Raw genomic sequence first — 19,659 nt, 5'->3', positions numbered from 1 at the left:
TGATTTATAATACGCCTTTGGGACACCACTTTATGAGCATTTCTGACCACCTTACAAGACACATTAAAATAAACACAGTAATGGTCAGACACATGAACATCCACAACATTCAGGCAGTTTATGTCTAGGCCAAAGGAGAAAACAAGGTCTAAAGTGTGGCCTTTTTTGTGTGTAGGACCAGAAACATGTTGTTTTAAGTTAAAAGAGTCTGTGAGTGTTAAAAACTCAGACGCTATATTACAAGAGGGGTCGTCAATGTGAAAATTGAAATCACCAAGAATTAAAACATTGTCTAATTTAATAATAGTAGATAAAAAACTCAGAGAACTCCTCTAAGAACTCTCGTGCAGGACCAGGAGGTCGGTAAAGTAAAATACAATAAAAGAAATCAGTATTTCCAACCTTTGTCATTTGCAGCTCGAATGAATTAAAGGGCTCCGGCTTCATAAGCCTACAGCGAAAACAGTTTCTGTGGATGAGCGCGAGGCCGCCTCCTCGCCGAGCAACCCGTGGAGTTCCAAACACGGAGAAATCCGGAGGACACAGTTCATTTAAATGAGAAAATTCAAGTTCCCGCTGCCACGTCTCAGTGAGGGCCATAAAATCAAGATTTGCGTTTGTGAACAAGTCTCCCAGATAAAGTGCCTTGTTCGATATGGAGCGGGCATTCAGTAAAGCAAACCGTGTTTCCAGCGCGTAATGGACTGGAGGTGTACGATGACCAGCGGGGCACCACGGCGCAGCCAGGGGAATATTCATCATAACAGTTCGCAGAACACGCTCACGCGGAGCGAGGATCTGGACTTGCCGGGTTGGAAAAATCCGATCAGAGTGCAAAAGAGGGTGAGAAGCGAAGGCCGGTTGCGCACAGTGCGACTCCAATGCCCGGTCACTGACTGGAACCAGACGAAGGCACCGCTCAGCTCCGAAAGATCTGGACCCGCCGAACCATGATATTTGCCCTCGCTGCTTTCTCTGTCTAGACTGTACACCAGCCCTCGATCTCCTCTTCCTTCTCCTGCCACGACGCTTCACTAGCAGCAGGTACTCTGGTGATGATGTGGCGCATTCAAAATGCGGAGGGAAATATTCCCTGTACCTGTCCCGGGTAACACACACGTCTTTCATTTGCTCCTTAATTCGAAATAGCATGTGCCGATCATATTGAATGACAGCAGAGACACAGCTTTTAGTTGACAGGCTTGAAAAGGCATAATATAACATTAGGCAAAGAACTATTAACCGAGTCAGCGGAGAGGTGGCAGACGCAAAGCCGAACACAGGCGCCATCATGCCACGTCAGCGAAAGTGCTTTAAATGCACGTCAGCGAAAAGTGCTTTAAATGCTGTAATTAGATAATTTCTTGAGATAACTGTTACCTTTGCATTAGGTCAGGTCTGGAAATTATTGCTAGTTGACAGAACCTGTTGTCCAGATTGATAAGCATCTCTGGATGAAAGTCATTCTCTGGAATAGAGAGTGCATCCAGTTCGGCATTGTCCATAGTTTGTCCTTCATCCGCGTAGCAGTGCGACTCATAAACAACAAACTCCTCATCACGGGTTTGGAGAGCAAGTAGTTTCTATAGAGAAGAAGGGGGGAAGGAAAGAGCAATGAAAATGGTTGACCATCCTGTCAAACATTTGGACATGTTTCTTATGATCTAAAGGTTCTAAATGCTTCTAAATGATTAATGATAAAGAATGAGTAGATCATGTCCAATCCTCTGATTAGTAGTCTATGTTGAAAGAAGCATAAAATCACCTTATTGATGATAACAGCAAGGTTGTTGCTCAGGTAAGCCGCATTGCCGTAAAAAGCACTTGATCTGATACTCGAACGCTGCTTAAAAAAAACACAGATTATGATGTAATTGAGGCTGAGCTGAGCTGATGTTTGCATATGTTATTAATTATTACTGTCACTTCATTCTTACTCTGAAATTTGCTCTGTATGATCTTGTGGAACTCTAGAAAACACACATAGCAGAAACAGTCCATCACAAAACCAATGAAATGACCAAAACATTGGAAACTTGCTGTGGTTGTAATACTCACCCTATCTATTGAGCGTATGAACATCTGGTCGGGGAAGTCTAGCTTTGGAGCCTCCTGTGTTTTATGTATCACCTGGATATTTTGAAGCAAAAAGATAATTTAAAAAAAAAAAAAGTTACATCTCCTGTATAGGATAGAAAACAGGATGCAGAATTTCACTTGGAAGGAGTAGAAATAAAATTTAACTGCTTTTAACTGTATTTTTTAAATAAAACATTTAATTTTTCAGTTTGAATTACTCATGAATAATTAATCATAAACATAACATACAGAAACATTTCCAGAAATGTTAGATGCTATTTGTAACGATCACCAGCTGGAGTGCCTCTGAGAGTCACCAGAGGGCACTCCACACCAGACTGATCACTTCACAAAACTACAATTCCCATAATGCTTCATACCTGGGACTGATTGCGCACTCACCTGCATCTCATTCAGACACTCCATATAAACCACACTCAAACAGAAGATCACTGCGAAATCTTTCATAGTTTATATAGATTAAAACATCTTAATATTACAGTGTGTTTTATGTGGGTCCCATCTCACGTAGAAATAGAGGGTAATGAAGAAGCTGATCGTTTGGCTAAAAAGACTCTTAAGTCAGACATACAATGGACAGTTCCATTGAGTAAAATGGAAATTAAATGTATCATTAAAACAAGAATCAATAGGTTATGGCAAGAACAATGGGAAAAGGAGACAAAAGGTCGTTTTTTATATAAAATACAGAAACAAGTGAAAACAAGGAGGCAGGGTGGTTGGAAACGAAGGGGGGAATCTGTTATCACAAGGCTAAGAATTGGACACACAGGTCTTAATCATAATCTCAATCGTTTAGGGAAACACGCAACAGGACTATGCATTAATTGTGACAGGAGAGAAACGGTAGAGCATATATTAATAGAATGTGAAGCATACAGAACAGAACGAATCATACTGTTAGAACAAGTTAAAGAATTAGGTTACACACATTTATCAGTAGAGGGTTTACTTTCCTTTTCTACATCAAAACCATCAGCATGGCCAGCTATCATGAGATACCTTAAAGAAACAGAGCTATTTGATCGAATTTAAGAATAACCAAGAATATATATATATATATATTTTTTTTTTTATTATTATTTTTTTTATTTTTATTATTATTATTATTATTACATGTTAGTAGAAATCCGCATTGAAGCTCCACACCCCAAACAGTTGGTGGCGGTAATGCACCAAATTGGTATGCCAACCGCCAATAAAAGAAGAAGAAGAAGAAGAAGAAGATCACTGCGAAGTATTGCATTGCCACGGCCTGTAATTTCTGAGCGTTTACCCTATCCTACTGATCTAGGTGCCGACCTTGGATTGTTATCTCACTTCTGCCTGCTTGCCGCCTGTCTTGACTTGGATTACCTCTGGATTATTGTCTCTTGCTGCCTGCCCCGATCTTCTGCCTGTTACCTGACTACTCTCTCACCAGAGATGGCCGCCGGCATACCAGAACCTCGGCCATCTCTGGTGAGGGCTGAGGTTCTGGTGATCGTTACAATATTATTTATGTTTGAAATAATTTTGAAACATAAAGATTATTTCCCAGAATGCTCTAATTAACCCCAAAGACAAACATGAAGAGTTTTATTGTTACTCACAGTTCGTGATGTGAGCTTGTGGCTTGAATTTACATTTGTAGACAACTTAAAGCTGGTATTTACATTGGAATAACCTGTTTTCTGAATGCCTATACTGGAAGGAACCTTTCTGAAGACAACCTGATGATTTAAATTAAAACAATCATTCAAGGCAACAATTAATGTTTTATATAAATATGAGTTACACTTATCAATACTTCACACTTTACAATAAGGTTTGGTTAATTATTATTTGTTAATGAATTAGGTAGCATGTACTATAAACAATAGTTTTTACAGCATTTACAAATCTATAAAGTTAATGTGGTAAAATGTTATTTTACAGTGCTTCTTACACATATCATATTCTTACTGTAATTATATTCTTCAAATAACAAGAACTATGCATCATTTCAATCTGGTCAAAAAAATGTCACATCAAGTACATCTACTTTTCAAAGGTTTTGGGGTCATTTGAAAGAAATTACTACTTTTATTCAGCAAGGACATATTAAATTGACCAAAAGTGACAAAGACCTTTACAATGTTACAAAATCTTTCTATTTCAAATAAATGTTTTCTTTTCATTAATAAATAAAATGTAAATATGTCTCACAATGCATTGATGTTTCTTGAGAATCAAATCAGCATATTAGAATGATTTCTGAAGGATCATGTGCCACTGAAGACTGGAGTAATGATGCTTTGATCACAGGGAAAAAATACATTGTAAAGTATATAACAATAGCAAAGAAAAATTACCATTAAATGAACAAATGCTGTAAAAGAACTGTTATTATTTCATGTTATTACATAATGTTGACACATAGAACCTTGTTGTAAAGTGTTGCCTAAAAATGAATAAAATGCACCAATTCAAATATTACTGAAGGGCCGCTACTGTGGGTTGTGTGATGAAATTACCACGCAGTCTGTTCCTGGATTTTCCGTATTTGTTTTGATGAGACAACCAATGCCATCGTCCATTTCAATCATTTTTTTTTCTGCCTTGCAGGAGATCAGAAGGACCATCAAGCACATTGCTGAAAAAAGAGAGAATTTCTTCATTTAACAATTTTTATTGAATTTCTATTAAACCATGTAGCATTTTCTACAGCACACGTTGGACCAAATGTATACAAACATATTATGACTGTGCTATACAGATATTAAGTCAAGTCAAGTCAAGTCAAGTGTATTTATATAGCGCTTTTCACAATACAGATTGCATCAAAGCAGCTTCACAGCATTAAACCAAAATAACACAACAAGGTTGTTTCTAGTGTAAATTTATTGATTGATAAAATTAAATTAAATATCCCCAAAATATCGATATTAATCAGTATGAATGAAACAAGAGAATTTCTGTTTACCTTGGTGCAACCGTGGTTCGATTAACAGTTAAAGACCGCCAGAAATGGTTAGTCATAGTGGAAAGGTTGAGTGTTTATGTACCATACAGAGAATCTTGCATTGATTCAGTCAGTACTGGAGCTCCAGGGTCCAGACACACAACTTCACTGTCTCCGGAAATGGATATTAGCTTGTGTTGTCTCTCCTGCACACGTCTCAGGACCGCCCAGATCGGTGGAAGAGGAGGATAAGCATATAGCAGGAGATCTGGCCACACGTGAGATAGGGCTTGTACTTGAACAAGTACTTGATTCTGCTCAACCAAAGGGAACAATGTGTTAATGTCTTGCTGGCAAAGAGGTCCACTGACACCATCCCATATCTCTCCCAAATTGATCAAACCACTGGTCTGTGGAGCCACCCATCCACTGAGCTCAGGCTGCGGCGAGAAAGGGAATCCGCCACACTCTTTCTCTGACCAGGAATGTGCATTGCTCTAATTGACAGGAGGTGTCTGTCTGCAAGAAGCAACAATGCTGAAGATCGATGAGAAACACTAATGTGGTATTGTCTGTTTTCACTAGTATCTGCCTCCTGCAAGTCCCTGTCTGAAAAGATGAAGGGTAAGAAATATCACCCATAACTCAAACAGATTGATATGACATACCCTCAGCCATGAACTAAACCTCCCCTGTATGTCACAATTCTGCAACAGTTCTCCCCATCCTGTCAGAAAAGCATCCGTGGTTTCCACTTTTCTGCATGTGGGAGGCAGCCTCATCTACACACCATGCCAGATAAACTGCAACTGTGAACGGCTGACAATCACCTGGCTATTAACCAGCATTGAAATGGCTGCAGGTGTAACCACAGTAGATGAATGACTGCCGAGGCAGCAGTTCAGTCACAGGAATTCGATGTAGGGTTTCTGGAAACTTGGAACCTTGCTACAAACTTTTGTTCACTGTGTGAGTTGCCCTCAATGATATTGAATTCAGGTGCATACCCAGAAAACACATTGGCTGATGAAGAACAAACAGCTTTTCTGCAGATTCATCTTCAGCCCTGAGGCTGCAACATGCTTCAGTAGGTGCAGTGTGTTGTTTTTGGCTGCTTGTCGATGTGTAGAATCAACAGGCCGTCCCACTGCATTTGTAACTTCTAATGCCACCTGAATACATTGTGTGATCACACATGGGGAGAGAGAAAGTCCAAAGGGAAGGACACAGTATTGGTATGTTCTGCCCTGGAATGTCTGAATGTAGTCTGGATGTGCAAATATGCATCATTTAGGTTTACGAAGGCGAACCACATGCCAGGTTCAACAGCACGCAATACATCTACCACATTTACATTTTTAGTCACATGACATAACATGCAGAAAGGTAGATGTTTGAGGTGACTGTTCAAGCATCTGAGGCTGAGGATTCGTCTGAAATTCCCACCCTGTTACTGAACAAGAAAGTATTTTGAATGGAAGCCCCTGGGGTGGATCTGAAGCAAGAGCTTGGCAAAGGTCCCAAACTACTGTGGGCCAATACATGTACATAACAGCGGTCTGTTACTGACTTGATGACAATAACCGTTTTCTAGTGTATCGAGGAGCCGCACATAGTTTGTAATGTCCCTCCAATGTTGTATATGAGAGACTGAAAAATTGACTGTCACAGACCCTGCGGCATCAACGGTGGTGAGGGGCAGTTCTCTTATATACATAAACACATGTATTAGAAGGAACAAGAAACAAGAATTACCACTTGACAGTGAGGTCCAAATGTTATCACCGCAACCAAACACAATACTCTGGTAAACCAGTGAGCGTTCTTAAGATTAGGCCTAGAAATCACATACAAACACCACGCGACCCAGTAAGATGGTAATGAGTACCCTGGTTGACTTATAAGTTCTATTAATATTCACCTTAATACTGTTGGATATTCCCCTGATGAGAGACCCTGAATAACCAATATGTCCTTCAAGTCAGATTAATCCATGCAGATGAAACCCCGCAGGGATTGCCAAACAATCTGTGCACAATCGAGCAAGATAATTTTGTGAGAATGACAAAGCAGACCATGATAAACGGTAGCATATATGGATTCCGGTATTGTCACAATTATGTTCTGTCTTGTCTGCACCTGTTCTTGTTAGTCCCTGATTAGTTAACCTTCATCCACCTGTGTCTAGTTAGTTCCCTCATTTACCCTTGTTTATATATTCTCCCTGTTCAGTTCAGTCCCTTGTCGGTTATTGTTCGTGTCTATATTATACACGCTGTTGCGTCCTATTCACCTGCTTGTGTCCTTTAAAGCTTTGTCATATTTTGGAATCAAGATTCGTCTGTCTGCTTCATCAGCCAAAGCTTAACAGAATAACTGACCCAACAAAGAAATTAACTTGATGGAATCACCCATGCTGCAGCTTCTCCTCTGCCCTCAGAGCAGGCCCTATCTTGGTTACCTGGCCTTGATGCTCCGGAACAGCAGTCTCTCTTCACCGGCCGATGAGCCCCAGGCGCATACTACAGGGCCCCGGAGTCGACGCATGTGAGAAAATCCATCGCAGAGCCAGGAGCGGACTGTGACCTGATAGACCTTTGGTCCGCGGATCCTGTTCCCACCCAAGTCCCCACCCTCACTTCATCTTCTTCGCTGGTCCTGCCCAGAAGTCTTCCGCCCGTATCACTGCCTGTTGTCCTTCTCCCGTCTCCATCGTTGGTCACGACCAGCCCCCTGGATCCATTGGCACCACTGGTGTCGTGTAGCTCCTCGGCTCTGCCACCACTGCTCACTCCGTGCAGCTCATCCTCCGCACCTCGGGCTCCCATGCCACCAGCTCGGTTAGAGGCCGAGTCCCCAACTACACCTCGGGCCTCCAGGCCCAAACCACCACCTCGTCCAGTCAGCCTATCGCCCTCACCTCGACCCACCACTCCTTCATCGCCTCGGCGGTCCGTCTGCCCGGATGCTCCGCTGGGCTTGCTTGACACTCCAGGTCGGCCTTCAACCTGCACCTCTTTGGCACCCCTGGACTCCTCCCTTCCTCTGACCTCCCCGCCGGCCTCCCTCACCACATCGTCACCCCGGTCATCCGTCCCCATGTCACCGCCTCAGTCCCGCAGGTCAGTGGCTCAGCTCCCGTCTTCCGGTTCTACGGTGTCGCCTTGGACCGTCAGCTGCTTGATTCCACCGGTTCCTCCACCTCTCACCATGGTTCCGCCTCCGCCGATCGGCTCCAGGGTTCCGTCCGCCCCCTCTGTATGGACTCCACCCTGGCTCCTCTCACTGTCTGCACCACCTTGGTGTGACATATGCCATCAAAGTACCGCGAGAGCGATTCGAGAGTAGCCGGAGAACTCAGCCAGTGCAGCTTCTCAAGAGCGGCTGCACGAGCTCTGATGAAGACACAGCTGTTCCACAATTGGCCGGATTCACCGCATGACAATGATCATGTAGTCGCAATGTTATATTGTATTGTGTTTATCAAAATAAAACTGATTAAAAAACGTTGACTCCACTTCATTGATAGTAGCTATAGGCTTATGTTGAACTAAGTATTACATATTACATTAAGTATTGAATGAAAATGTCTCTGAAACATCTGTGTATTTGGCAAATATTGCATTTATTTCACTTCAGCTGTGGTAAAGTATGCAAACACCACGTGAGCGGTCACTACGGGAACCAGAAAGTGTCCGACTTCACCTGTCCGTTTGCAGCTCCTCCCCGCCTGTACGCGGCAACTTTCGCCGATCGGTTACATCCACCCGCAGCCGATGTTGAACACACCTATCAACTTCTGTCATCATCACGGCGCGAGGACGTGCCTTTCCAAGGGGGGCCGTGATGTCACAATTATGTTTTGTCTTGTCTGCACCTGTTCTTGTTAGTGCCTGATTAGTTAACCTTCATCCACCTGGTTAGTTCCCTCGTTTACCCTGTGTTTATATTCTCCCCGTTCAGTTCAGTCCCTTGTCGGTTATTGTTTGTGTCTATGTTATAAACGCTGTTGCGTCCTGTTCACCTGCCTGTGTACATTAAAGCTTTGTCATATTTTGGAATCAAGCTTTGTCCGTCTGCTTCGTCAGCCAAAGCGTGACAGGTATGTCATTGATTAGAGTCACATGTAACTGGATCAACATGAGATTCTCATAAGTGTACGCTAGTGCACAAACTTTTCCACTATGATTCACCATCTTTGGCGGTCTGGAACAATAAAATAAAAATGTAATTCTCAAAAGCATATGTCATTCAAAAACCGGTTTCAATAGGTTTCCACATAATTTTTTGTTGTTTTACCACACCTTTAATGGTTGGATTGACTTTAGTATTATGAAACTGTTTGCAAAATCCTTCATCATCTATTAGGACTGTTAATACCATCAAAACATTGTAAATCACTACATTACCTATGAAGATCAGAACTGTAAGAACAACGATCCAGGCTGCAGCAGGTCCCATTTGAGCCATCCGTGTCATCCTGACATGGCAGTCGGGAGCGATAGAGCAGTTACACACTGTGACCGACAGGTTTTGGATGGAGGACAATCCCTGCTGGTCTGATATTTTGATCTGGAGGAGGTGATGACCTGAATACACACTGTGTTCTTTTACAAGACTCACCGTTGTGCCTTCAAGAGAAAAAGATGTGTTAGTATTACTGCTAAAAGATACAGAAACACAACCTCAAAGAGGTGGTGGAAGAGTGCTGTCTTTCTAAGAGATCTCTGGCATTATTTGCCTAGAGTAACATAACATTACACTGTTCATAACTTATTTTTCTTCTGTGATGTGTTTTCCAGATTGAAATAGGACATTAAGTGAGAAATTGTGTAGGGTGGACTGGGATGAGTGAAGTAGAAGGTGACATTACCATAGGTTGGTTCAACTTTCCATTTGTCCTTAACATCTCCTAAAAGCTCATAGTGGAAAGGTGAACTGTATGGATGAAGGTCCAGGTCTACAGCTGTGATATTGGTCACTGTGGGCTCTGTATCCAGGCACATGTTGACTGTGTTCACTTCCAGCATTGGTACATTATCATTTTGATCATTCAGGTGAATAAATAGAGTTCCAGTGCCTGTCAGCGGTGGGACACCTGCCAATCGGAGACATGGGGTAAACAGAAATTCATTTGGAGTACAAAACATGATAATGCCATCCATGATCATTCATGAGTTTAGCTTTCTTCATTATGATAAGAGGACAGTTTTATCACCCTAACATTTCTGACACTGACTTTATGCCATTATCGTAAGTCTGGTTACACAAGACTAACTGGCTAACTAATTTTTTTCATGCATTTTCCGCTAAACAGATGTTAATGTTGGATGTAATTTAATTTGTAAATAAGTTTGTAAATAAAATAAAATAACTTCTTTGTCCAGGTATACTTCAGAATATGAGAATATCTATAATAGTTAGAAGTACACTACTGTTAAAAAATTTGTGGTCAGTCAGATTTCTCTTAAGTCTGTTATGCTCACCAAGGCTACGTTTATTCGATCAGAAATACAGTAAATGCAGTAGCATTGTGCAGTAATATTCCAATTTATGCATGTGATGCAAAGCTGTAATTGCAGCATCATTACTCCAGTCTTCCGTGTCACATGATCCTTCAGAAATCATTCTAATATGAAACATTTATGATTATTATCAATGTTGAAAACCGTTATGTTGCCTAATATTTTTGTGGAAACAGTGATAACTTTTTCAGGATTATTTTATAAAAAGTTCAAAAGAACAGCATTTATTTGAAATAGATATCTTTTGTAACAAAAATGTATTTACTGTCACTTTGGATCAATTGAATGCATCTTTGCTGAATAAAAGTATTAATTTCTTTAAAAACCATCATCTTACCATCATCCACAGCATATAGGGTTGCTCTATAGGTGCTGTTTATCCCAAACGGCGACTCTCTGTCCAGAATTTTATTCGTGGATACTCGTCCAGTCTTTGCATCAACAGTTATCCATCCATCAATATCTTCACCTTTAACAAATCTGAGAACCAAACAAACACCAGATGAATTCACCTGTGTTTACAGTATATGTGATCCTGTACCTCCAATAAACTACAGTGGCATTAGTTTTACACATATTATTAGCTTCTCATACTTAAATGTGTTTATATGGCTTCCATCCATGTCTTTAGCAGTGAAGGTTGTGAGACTTGTTCCTGCTGCTATGTTCTCCATTATGTGAACGTGTTTAACAGGGGGTATAAATACCGGAGGGTCGTTGACATCTTCAACATAAATGGTCACTGGAATGGTATTATAGAGGTTTTCAACACTCATGCCAGAGTTTTGGGGTATAACGTCGACCTCCCACTTGGCATTCTCTACTTGCTTTTTGACCTTACATGAAAAGTAAGGAAGTTCGTTCTGCACACTGATTGATAAATTTTGGTTTGTTTGCTCCTCGTAGTCCATTTGCTAGGTGTTTGGAATGAGATGAAAAATAAAGAGAGTTCAGAAAAGTGTCAACATGAATGCATGCATACATATTTTCATATGTTTTTTTAATGTCTTAATAGCTCCAATCCCAGCAGAGGCAACAATATAACGACAAGGCATTTCAGTGCAAACTGGTTCTGGCACAATCAAAACATTTTCTCTGTTTGTTTGAGCATCATAACCAGCCTAAACCAGCAACACTGACTCAACCTTTGGGCACGCTGACTCACACAATAAAAATGTCGATCATATGCCTACCTTAACAACTGTTAAAATCCCCTCATTTGTTTTAGGGTCTGTTTCAATTTTGAACTGCTCTTTTTTATCTCCATGGATAGTGTATTTGGCTTTCCAGGCTTCTGAACCACGGGTGTCTTTGTCTGTTACTTGCAGTCGCAGAACTTCAACCCCAGTTTCTCGCTCCTTGACCTTCCCAGGTCCCTGAAACACAAGTCAAATATTTGGTTGGGTTTTATAGAACAATATGCTTACCATAAAAAAATAAAAAATAAAACAAAAATAACAAGCATCAAAACTTGGAAACTTCCAGTCCAATATGAAACCTACTGTTTTGCCAGAGAACTCTGGAAGATTGTTGTTTTTGTCCAAAATATTGATTATCACTGTACTTGTACTTGATAATTGTATCTTTTCCCCTTTGTCCTTTGCTTCAACCAGGATTGTATATTTCTGAGCTTTCTGGAAAAGATTAATTTAGTAGAAGATTTCTTGTGTAGGAATGGTGAAATATTTATAAAGCACATAAAGCAATGCATGCCAAACAGGTAAAGGTACAAAAGTTGCATATTATTACCAATGAATGAAATTTGAAGTTTCTTACCAGATAGTTCAAACACCCATTAAAATAAATTGCCCCGAATTGTTGCTGGAGCTGATTTGTGTCTTTTTGCTGCTGAATATAAAATTTAACATTATCTGGTGTTGGTGTGACAGACTTGATTGTTAAATCAAATGTTCCATTGTTTGTTGTTGAATCATCTTCATCAGATGCCAGTACTGTCACTACTGTTTCACCTAGAAAAAAAGTGCTAGATGAATGTAAAGTAAGTTCTTCACCCTCAAAGAATTTATTCAATATTTAAAGGGATACTTCAGGATTTAGCATTAAGCTTTGTATTAGTAGAAAACCTGTAGTATTTTCGAATTACCATGCTTTCCACCCTCATATCCCCCTGAGACGAGAGATTTATGTATTTTTTGTCTGGAAAAAATCCTCCGATGACGCAAAAATCTTCATTTTGCGTCATTGGAGGATTTTCTGGCCAGAGGCTAAAGACTACAGCCAGTAGATGGCGTTGTTCCGCATGTTTTCAACCCACCCATAGAGGGAGGGCTCTCACTCACAGAATGTACACACAGTCTGCCGTCTTTCTTTGGAAGCTAAGCTAGCAGGCTCTTGTTCTGTGGAGAAAGCTGAATAGTAGGAGAAAGCTGAGTAAGTAGGGGTTACCATCCTCCTTTTCCCGGACTTGTCCAGCGGGCGAGATCGTTCAAAATGTACGGGATTCAGCTTTTGCTTTCTGCGGTCGCCATTCATTGTTTACATGCACACCTTTTGTTTCAATCTAACTGAATTCATTCCGATTGGTGAATCTGAATGTAGTGTTTACATGAACGCTAAACAAGTGATCGGTTGATGTGCGTTTTACCATTGCTAAGAAAATTCCTGCTCCTCCGTGAGAGATGCGAGACCCGGCGCGTCTCAGTAATGACGCCACCGGCCTCGCGCCGTTCTCCCGCGGCCGTCAGCCTCGTCCTGCTCGCCACAGTAAACATAATGAATGAATGGCGACTGTAGAACGCAAAAGCCGAATCCCGGACATTTTGGGCGATCTCGAAATCCCTGGCAAACTCATTACTTAGGCTAGCCTTGTTGTTTTCAACTGCGCACTCTTACCGGTAGGCGTGGCCTCCTAAGGCAGCGAAGCAAGTGCATTCTGGGAGTTGTTGTCTTTCATCCACATAAGCCAAAAATACATTTTCTGGCTTTTCTCAGTCTAGAAAGCTCCAAATTCAAAAATTTCTTCACATTTCTTCTACTTAAATGACCTATTTTAAATACACATTCATCTTCCCAGAGGTGAAGTATCCCTTTAAGAATATTTCACCCAGTCCTTATTTATTCACCCTTATGTTGTTTCAAACCTGTATGCTGTTTTTACTGCTGTATTACAAAATCCAATCCTATCTGTTTAATATCCATGGTCATTGCACTTATAATAGAACTTTACAATTTATAATAAGTATCTTTAACAATAGCTGGGCGTGAGAATCTGACCAAAATAAGTTGTTTAGGGGCTATTCATTAAAAATCTTGCTCTCATATCTTGTAATAACTGAAATAATAAGTTACAATGCCTCAAATTAATTTGAACTTTGATTGTATAAAAAATATATAATAGAAAATATATATAGTGGTCTGCAACGACATTAAAAAAATGTCAAATGCCATGTTGTGGGTGAACTAATCATTTAATTTTACAATTTCATAAATAAATTAGTGAAGGGCAAACTAAACTGGGTTACCTTGAGAATGTGACTCATCCACAGTCACTTGATAGACCGACTCCTGAAATTTTGGAGCATGATCATTTATGTCCAATATCTGGATATGAACCCCGAGACTTGTCTCCACTTCATTGTTTGATTTGTCTTTTGCTTCAAATGTCAACTGTAATTGAGTCCAGCGCATGTCAATATACAAGCCTTTTTTGCAGTGCATTTACATGAATTTCAATGCGATTTGTTTATTAGGGAGTACTTACTCTGAGAACTTTAATTCCTTGTTTATTTTCAAAGTCCACCTTTCCATATACTGAAATATTACCTTGTTCATCAATATTGAGAATACCCTTTGGCTCTAAATCCACACCCTGACCTTTTAGCTGGAATCTGACTAAATAAGTCTCATTCAATCCAATCTGAAACACAAACAACATGCACACTTAAGTGTTCACATAATCATGCTAATCCAGTACTTGTACACATATGTAATGTGAAAAACCCTATAAAAATGAAATGGAATTGAACAACAAAACAGGTAACTCTTACTAACTCCACTCACCTGGCCTAGGATATATGGAAATGGACCAGGGTTTTCTTCCTCAATAGTGAAAGAATCAATGATCCATGCGCGCTTCTGTCTTCCCCCGTCAGCCCACACACACACGGTCCAGGTAAACTGAGTTAAAAAGAAGTCGTCATAAATAATGTTATGAAAGTTGTTATAAAGGTTATGTCAATAAGTGAATCTCACGAATTCCGGCCATAACATGTCCTATTTTACCTATATTTTCATTATCTTCAGTGCTGGGTAGATTACTTACAAATTGTAGTCCATCACTGAATACAAATTACATGAAATTTGTTTTTTAGTTAGTAACATAATCTATCACATTACACGTAATATAATCTGATTACTTTTAAATTACTTTGGACCTAACTCGTTTATCACATTGATTTGAGTAAAATCCTTTATCATGCTGCTAAAAAAAAAAAAAAAAAAAAATACAAAGAGAAAGAAAAATTATTACATTTTCTGTTTTCAACAACATTAGGTGCATTAAACATTACATTATTTCAGGGTTTCCCAAACTAAGATTTGTGAAGATACTGCAGGGGGTTCGTAAACTGATGAAAAGTTAATAACAAAACAAATCTTAAAAATGTTAAATTAAAAGAAATAAAACATTTTAAAATTAAAACGATCAAAATGAAGCACTAACTAAAAAAAGTATATTTTATTTTTATTTATTTATATATTTTTTTTTCGGTCTCTCAAAAGTCCATTTAATTATACTCGCCTGACTAGTGGCCGGTCTGTGTTTATTCGGTAAAATCAATAAAAAAGTAACTAGTATTTTAAAATGCCATATAATCTAATCCTCTACAAGGATTTCATTTTTGGAATCTGATCAGGTTTTTTTTATTCAGTAAGGTTTATTAAGTAAGGTGTACATTTTCAAAACTCTTAGTACAAAAATCCAAACTGATAACACTTGTAACAGCAGGTCATTCTTTCATAACCTGATCCCATGCTTTCATTACAGTTATAGACTTTTCAGTCCACATAACCATAGTTTCAAACACCAGATTATTGTAATATGTAAAGAGAACATTTGGTTTAATCACCAAAACACAACAGTATGATCTTCTTTCAGTTTAGTACTTTTAACAATCAGTTCATTCAACAGCAAACAATTCAAGATGCATGTGTAACCTTTGGCTAAATTATTAACCCCGACTACGCCACCTAGGTAACCTCTCAACCTAGGAAAGTAAATAATAAAAAATACCACTAAAATAAAATTTAAACCAAATGAATTACAACAATAAGGACCCTGCTGGTTCGGTTTGCATCAAAGACAGAGACGTGACTTACAAAAGTACAATATTTATTGCTCACAGGAAAATCATTTAATTAAAAACGTCTATAATAGGTCTCATTCACAGTTTACCAATTAGATACCCACATTAAACAAGAGACCACAATTAGTTCACTTTCACAGAAAGGACAACCCACACAGCAAACCTGTGAGAAAACAATATTTAAAGCCAGTGACACCCAAAAATAAACAAATACAAAAAGAAGGCAAATACACTCCCCCCTTCGGTTAAGCTTCACTATCGCAGTTCTTGCGGTGGTCAAATAGAGGCAAACTGGCAATTAGATTTATAAACAGCAAACAAACCAGAAAACAAAAAGAAAAGAAATGACAAACAGTCACAATGAAATTTCACCTTAAGTATGCTGCCGTGCAAAGGCAAAAGACCTTAACTTCAATTTTGGTCAAAATTAGTTATTGCCATTTTTGGAACAATGGACATCAGTTTTATAATGTGGAAAAATATCTTGAGTCAATTTTGTTCTTTTCTGCTAAAAATAAGATGTTGTTTTTGTCATAACTTCCAAAAGCAGAGGGAAAGCAAAGGCAGAAGCCCTTAACATCAGTTACGGTCTTTTAGCTTTGTTCCGCTGCACTCCGGAATGCTGGAATCAAGTTACAGTTGGAGTTAAGGCACTCTGCCTTTGTTTTAACAACGTTAAATTTTTGCCGCGCTGAAGTTACGGTGTAGCGTTAATGCCTATATGTAATTGAAAACAACGCGAGTGGGTTGGGGACGTCTCACGATAAGTAAGGGGAGGAGAAAACATTACCACGCAAACAAACAAACCCAGCAGATATAACTTAGATTGCAGCTTACCTTTTTTTAACATGGTCAAACTCAAAATCCATGGAAAACGACATCCACGGAGAAGACAATCCATTGTTTAAATCCATCATGTGCCGGCTGGCTAACCTAATCTATCAAAGTGCAAGTTGTCCGGAGGTTGACATTTTAAGTGTCGCTGTGGGTAGGCTATTAGTAGGCAGACGTCAGGTTAAACAGTTAAAATTAGGGTGACCTAAACGTTCTGTTTTCCCAGGACATGTCATGGTTTCACGTCTTGTCCTGGCCATCGTGGCTGTTTTTTTTATTTTTTTATAAAGTGACGAAAATGTCCTGTTTTTTGGGCCGTTATAAGCATATAGCCTACTTTAAATTTACTGGCGCTTATCTTTGCACACACAACATATGAAACCGGCTAATCAGCGCGTTCCTCAATCCGCAACGGCAAGCAGAGAGCACGTCAGAAAACAGAGGCGCCTGTGTGTGTGTGTGTGTGTGTGTGTCAAATCAAATCTTTCAAATGTAAGAAATATTTGTGAAAGGTTACTTTAACTTCTTCTTTAGTGTTTAGTGTTTTTACTTAAATTAAGAACACTGATAAAGTTTTTAAAACGATCCAGTACAGTAGCCTTCTCATTATTTTTTATTTTATAATATTCTATTGATATAATATTAAGCCTTCTAAACAGAACTCACTAAATGTTATTTTAAGACTATCATTGTTATCATAGAAATGTTTTATAGAGTGATAAAAGTCAAAATGGTCAATAAATTAGAAGTTAAGGTACTTTGCCTTTGTATGAGCCATTATTGTTTTGCAGATTATGCAAAGGCAGAATGCAGTAACTTCCGAATAAGGGTCAAAGGTCAAGTTTGAGCTCAATTTTTTTTTAATGTAGATAAATATATTCATTATGACAACTACTTGGCAAATTTTCAGTGTCCTACCTATCATACAATTGGCTGGGCAACAAAAAAACTTTAAAGTCATTTTTCTCAGTTTCACACTCTGGTGAGTTAAGGTCTTTTGCCTTTGTAGGGCAGTATGGGCTACTGGCAATTAGATTTACAAAAACAAACAATCAAAACAAGAAAACAAAAGAAAAAAACAAGTACGCAAGCAGTCACAATGATAGGCTATTTCGCATCACGTGGGGATGTAGGCTACGGGCAATTAGATTTACAGAAGCAGCAATCAAAACAAAAAGGAAAAAGAAAATTACACAGTCACAATGACATTGCACTTCCTCATTAAAACTAATATTTAAGATCGTTAAAGTGGCGCTAAATAGACTCCGCTACCAGCATAGTAATTGGATATAACAGCTCCCAGAGCGCAGTAGCATGACCTTTCATATGCGAGCAGAGCTCGCAACGAGCTCGGTCGGAACCGTAGTCCAAAGCACTAACGTCCGCGGCAGTCGTGCGAACGGGACAGCGAATCAATTTCACCAATAGTAGTATTAAGAGAGAACAGCAGCTAGCGCTCCTGGGCCGCACCTATAATAAAAACATGAATAGGCTACATTATTTTCAATTGAGTTAACCCCCGAAGAGGAAACCGATCATAATGTTTCTTACCTCGTAGGGGAATTAAGTTAAAGTGAACGTTATACTCCCTGCACTTGCCACTTCGCGCACACACCTTCCTGATGACAAACATGGGCTATATTTAGATCATAATAATCTGCGACTGAAAAGGACAATAAAGCAAACCACTCACCAGAAGATGCAAAGCAAAATACACCGGTATCCTATTACTGGGCACCACACAGAGAGGAATCACAATGCTCCGCTTAAACAGGCTTTTTATCATGCCCTAGAACCTAACGCACCATCTATAATTGTGCCGCACAGGTGTTCTCACTATCAGGCTGCAGTTCAACGCCAGTGGGCGTACCTTGCCAATTAAAATATACGCAACCACTAAGAGTTACCCCATTCCAATGAACCAAAACAAACACTCCAGATTATCCACCTGTCACATTCTACCCCCTGGTTTTAAATCCGGCGACCCGACGATATTAACTCCAGGGCCTAAAAAGAGTGGGAAAATTGTTACTAACAGTTACTTGAGAATTCACAAGACCTCCTCTGCCCCCCATTGTCTCTGGCAAATGATGGACATTGGAATGGTAGCCTGCAGTTTTTCGGGTGGTCCGACGTAATGGTGCTCCTACAGTAATGGCGGTATCTTCAGAGGTCACAGAGGGATCACTAGGCAAATGACCATGGACCAGCGGAGGCTCAAGAACTCTACTAGATGATGTGGAGGCACCCTCAAGAGGTTGGAGCAGAAGAGGGACACCACGTGGGGGTGAATGAACAGTGAAGGGTACCGTCGTCGGGGGAGGGACTTCTTGCTCTGACGGCACCACCAGCCAGGTATCCAGTGCATCATCCTCCCCAGAGTCCTCCGATGATTGATCAGACTCGACAAAGAAAGAATTAAAGGGTTCTGCCACATTCTGGCCGGTCGGTTGGACTCTTAGCAGAGTACGGTGCACGTGTCTAACTTTCTTCAAATCCTCAACAGGAGCAATAGTATACACTGACCCCCCAGGTGTCGGGGCTCGCAGCACTTTATAAGGAACAGAACTCCAGCGATCTTGGATCTTTGCCCGGCCTCGCACACAAAGGTCCCGCAAATACACCAGCTGACCTTGACTCAAAGGCTCATCCTGTACTCTCCGATCATGTCGCTCTTTCCTACAGTCCGCTGCAGCCTTCATGCGACTTCTAGCTCCATCAAAGGCCACCTGAAGTCTTGCTTGGTGATCATTAATCCAATCATGGACACTGCCGTGAGTCAATTCTGCCCAAGAGGAAATCAACAGGCAACTGTGGGTCTTGCCCAAACATTAAGAAATATGGGGATTCACCTGTAGACTGGTGTGGAGTAGTGTTATACGAAAAAAACACTTGAGGGAGATAGGCTGCCCAGTTCTTCTTCTTACAGGAAGGCAGAGTACGCAGCAGATTG

At 40.1% G+C, this 19,659-nt stretch overlaps 1 protein-coding gene across 1 annotated transcript; it reads right to left on the bottom strand.

Moving 5' to 3' along the window:
• Positions 1-1,376: 1,376 nt before the first annotated feature.
• On the bottom strand, positions 1,377-19,408 carry LOC311073153 (cadherin-like protein 26; the record flags this gene model as incomplete). The annotated part of the gene is made up of 17 exons (XM_084098636.1): positions 1,377-1,583; positions 1,766-1,846; positions 1,938-1,970; positions 2,059-2,130; positions 3,693-3,812; positions 4,596-4,714; positions 9,433-9,654; positions 9,897-10,121; positions 10,886-11,028; positions 11,143-11,462; positions 11,742-11,924; positions 12,051-12,182; positions 12,325-12,518; positions 14,031-14,175; positions 14,270-14,425; positions 14,569-14,685; positions 18,749-19,408. The coding sequence occupies 17 exons, from the start codon at positions 19,406-19,408 to the stop codon at positions 1,377-1,379; spliced, it is 3,129 nt and encodes a 1,042-aa protein (XP_083954762.1).
• Between the last annotated feature and the right edge of the window lie 251 nt (positions 19,409-19,659).

The sequence above is a fragment of the Abramis brama genome, assembly GCF_963993115.1.
Source record: "Abramis brama genome assembly, chromosome: 22".
Taxonomy (NCBI): Eukaryota; Metazoa; Chordata; class Actinopteri; order Cypriniformes; family Leuciscidae; genus Abramis; species Abramis brama.
The sequence above is the reverse complement of the archived record's forward strand: the minus strand, read 5'-3'. Positions and strand labels throughout refer to the sequence as shown.